General features: G+C 35.3%; 1 protein-coding gene across 1 annotated transcript; it reads right to left on the bottom strand.

The window, feature by feature from the left end:
* Positions 1-428: 428 nt before the first annotated feature.
* LOC105173762 (uncharacterized) lies at positions 429-902 on the bottom strand. Its single transcript, XM_011095643.1, has one exon. The coding sequence runs from the start codon at positions 900-902 to the stop codon at positions 429-431; it is 474 nt and encodes a 157-aa protein (XP_011093945.1).
* Positions 903-2,173: the final 1,271 nt, after the last annotated feature.

Genomic DNA, 2,173 nt, shown 5'->3' with positions numbered 1-2,173 from the left:
GATCCTTTCGATTTCTATAGATGAAAGATACATTTACGAAGTTGTTCCAATTGATTGATTGGCATTAACCCTAGATCCTTGCCCCCGAGAAATGAATTAATCCTTTCTACTCGAGCTCCATCGTGGACTATTTACAACCCAACAAAAAAGAAGGGGTTCAGGTGTAACAGAACAAACAATGTCGAGCCAAGAGCACCCTCATGCCTAGATAAATCGAAAATGGTGGATGTAAAAATCCACAACGGACCGTGTCCTTCAAGTCGCACGTTGCTTTCTACCACATCGTTTCAAACGAAGTTTTACCATAACATTCCTCTAATTTAATTTGGAACCGGTATGGAATTGATTCAATTATGGAATCATGAATAGTCATTGGTTCAGCTGTCCATAGACATGGTAATAAGGGAAGAAGATTAAATACAATCGGATCAAATTCCCTCATAAATTGGTTCCAGAGCGGGTTTCCATTGTCTCATCCGATTCCGGTCAATCGGAACTCCAATATCCCTCACTTCTCCAAATACCTTAACCGGATTATCAGCACCCTCGCCGGAGATCTCTGTGACCACCGGCAGAACCCTAGAACTGCGTCGTTTCGATCTCCTCTCACCGGAAGCCGACTCGATAATTGCCATCTCTGATTCTGAAAGCTTTCCGTGCACTCTCGTAACAGGAATCAATATATAAACCGTGCCTCCGGATACAATCTCATCGGCTTTCATAGCAGATAGTCGGAAACCACACCGGAAATCGATCAGCGGGGAGACTACGTAGCCGGGATGTTCGAGCATTAGCTCCGCAGCCGTTATCGGAACGTGGACGAGACTCAGAGTATTGTGCTGAAGATCAATAAGCTTTGCGGCGTGGGATTGTGCGTAGAAACAAGAGCTGATGTTTCCCATTTTTGCGATCAGTAAGTAACAATTGATGGGTTTGTGTAGGTAGGCAGGAAATTGTTGAGAAGAAATCAGTAGGATTTTTACGATCTGGAGTGGATGAATGAATATCCGCAATGGTATCTATCTTCTTTTATAGTGATTGATTAGAGGGAAAAGAATTCGAGAGTAGTGGAAGGGGAGGATGTTGACTCAAAAAGCGTGTTGAACTAAAAGCGAGTGCAGACTGAAGGGTGAGAGTGAGTGAGAGTGAGAGTGAGAGTGTAGTCCATACGCTCGTTGCCTTCGGTTTCTACTTAGGAAAGTGGGCTCAAATTATTAGAAACCAAGTCAAGGCTGCATTTTGTGTAAGTATTTGGTAAGTAATTACCTATTTATTATTTGGATATTTATCATTCTTTTTTTATGTGATTCCTTTTACTAGCGTATTGGATTAATTTCTCGGATTTTTTCATTGTGCAAGTCATTAAGTATTTCACATTTGGATTTGGATTGTTTTTGGATAACCATGATCTGTTTATACAGATTATTTATATTTTTTAAAAAATTATATATATATATATATATATTAATTAAAAGTATCTACGTTATTTATATACATTATTCATATTTTTAAAAAATTAAACACATCCCAAAAACGTCAACAATATTACACAAGCTATTCCTAATTTTTTTATTGTTAGGATAATTCCTCTAATTACAAAAAAAAAAATAGAAATGATTTGAATAAATAAACCATAAATTAAGGAGTTTAAATATAGTTATCCCTTCTTTTTATTTGGTTTTTTCTTGTATAGAGTGTGAGACAATTCCATAGTTACATGAAAATCACACCCTTTTAAAGTACTAACACTACGAAAAAATAGTGCTATAGCAACAGATTTTTGCTACGAAATCTGCATAAAATCTGTTGCAACGAAAAACTTTTCGATGCTATAGTTGCAGTGACTATCTTTGTCCGTGGCATATTTTTCATGGATAATTGTTTGTTGCAAAATTCTGATTTCAGTCTGTTGCAAATTTTGCAACAATTTTTTTTGCTAAAATCCATTGCAAAATTTTATTACAAAATTTTGCTATAAAATTTATAATTTTTGTTTTGTAATATTTTTTGTTTCAAATTTTGATATAAAATTTTTAAATAAAATTTCATTTAAGTTACAACAAAAAATTTATAAAATTCAAACATAACAAAATTTAATATCTCGAGGTCATTCGACTTGAAACTTTTCAGACCTAACCCCTAGGCAGTTGATTTCATAATCGTCATCCAATGC

Source organism: Sesamum indicum, linkage group LG11, assembly GCF_026168435.1.
Source record: "Sesamum indicum cultivar Baizhima isolate 11 linkage group LG11, ASM2616843v1, whole genome shotgun sequence".
Classification (NCBI taxonomy): Eukaryota; Viridiplantae; Streptophyta; class Magnoliopsida; order Lamiales; family Pedaliaceae; genus Sesamum; species Sesamum indicum.
This window is presented reverse-complemented; position numbering and strand designations above follow the sequence as displayed.

Coding starts and splice junctions, on each gene's coding strand:
- LOC105173762 (XM_011095643.1), bottom strand. CDS start 902: ATGGGAAACATCAGCTCTTGTTTCTACGCACAATCCCACGCCGCAAAG.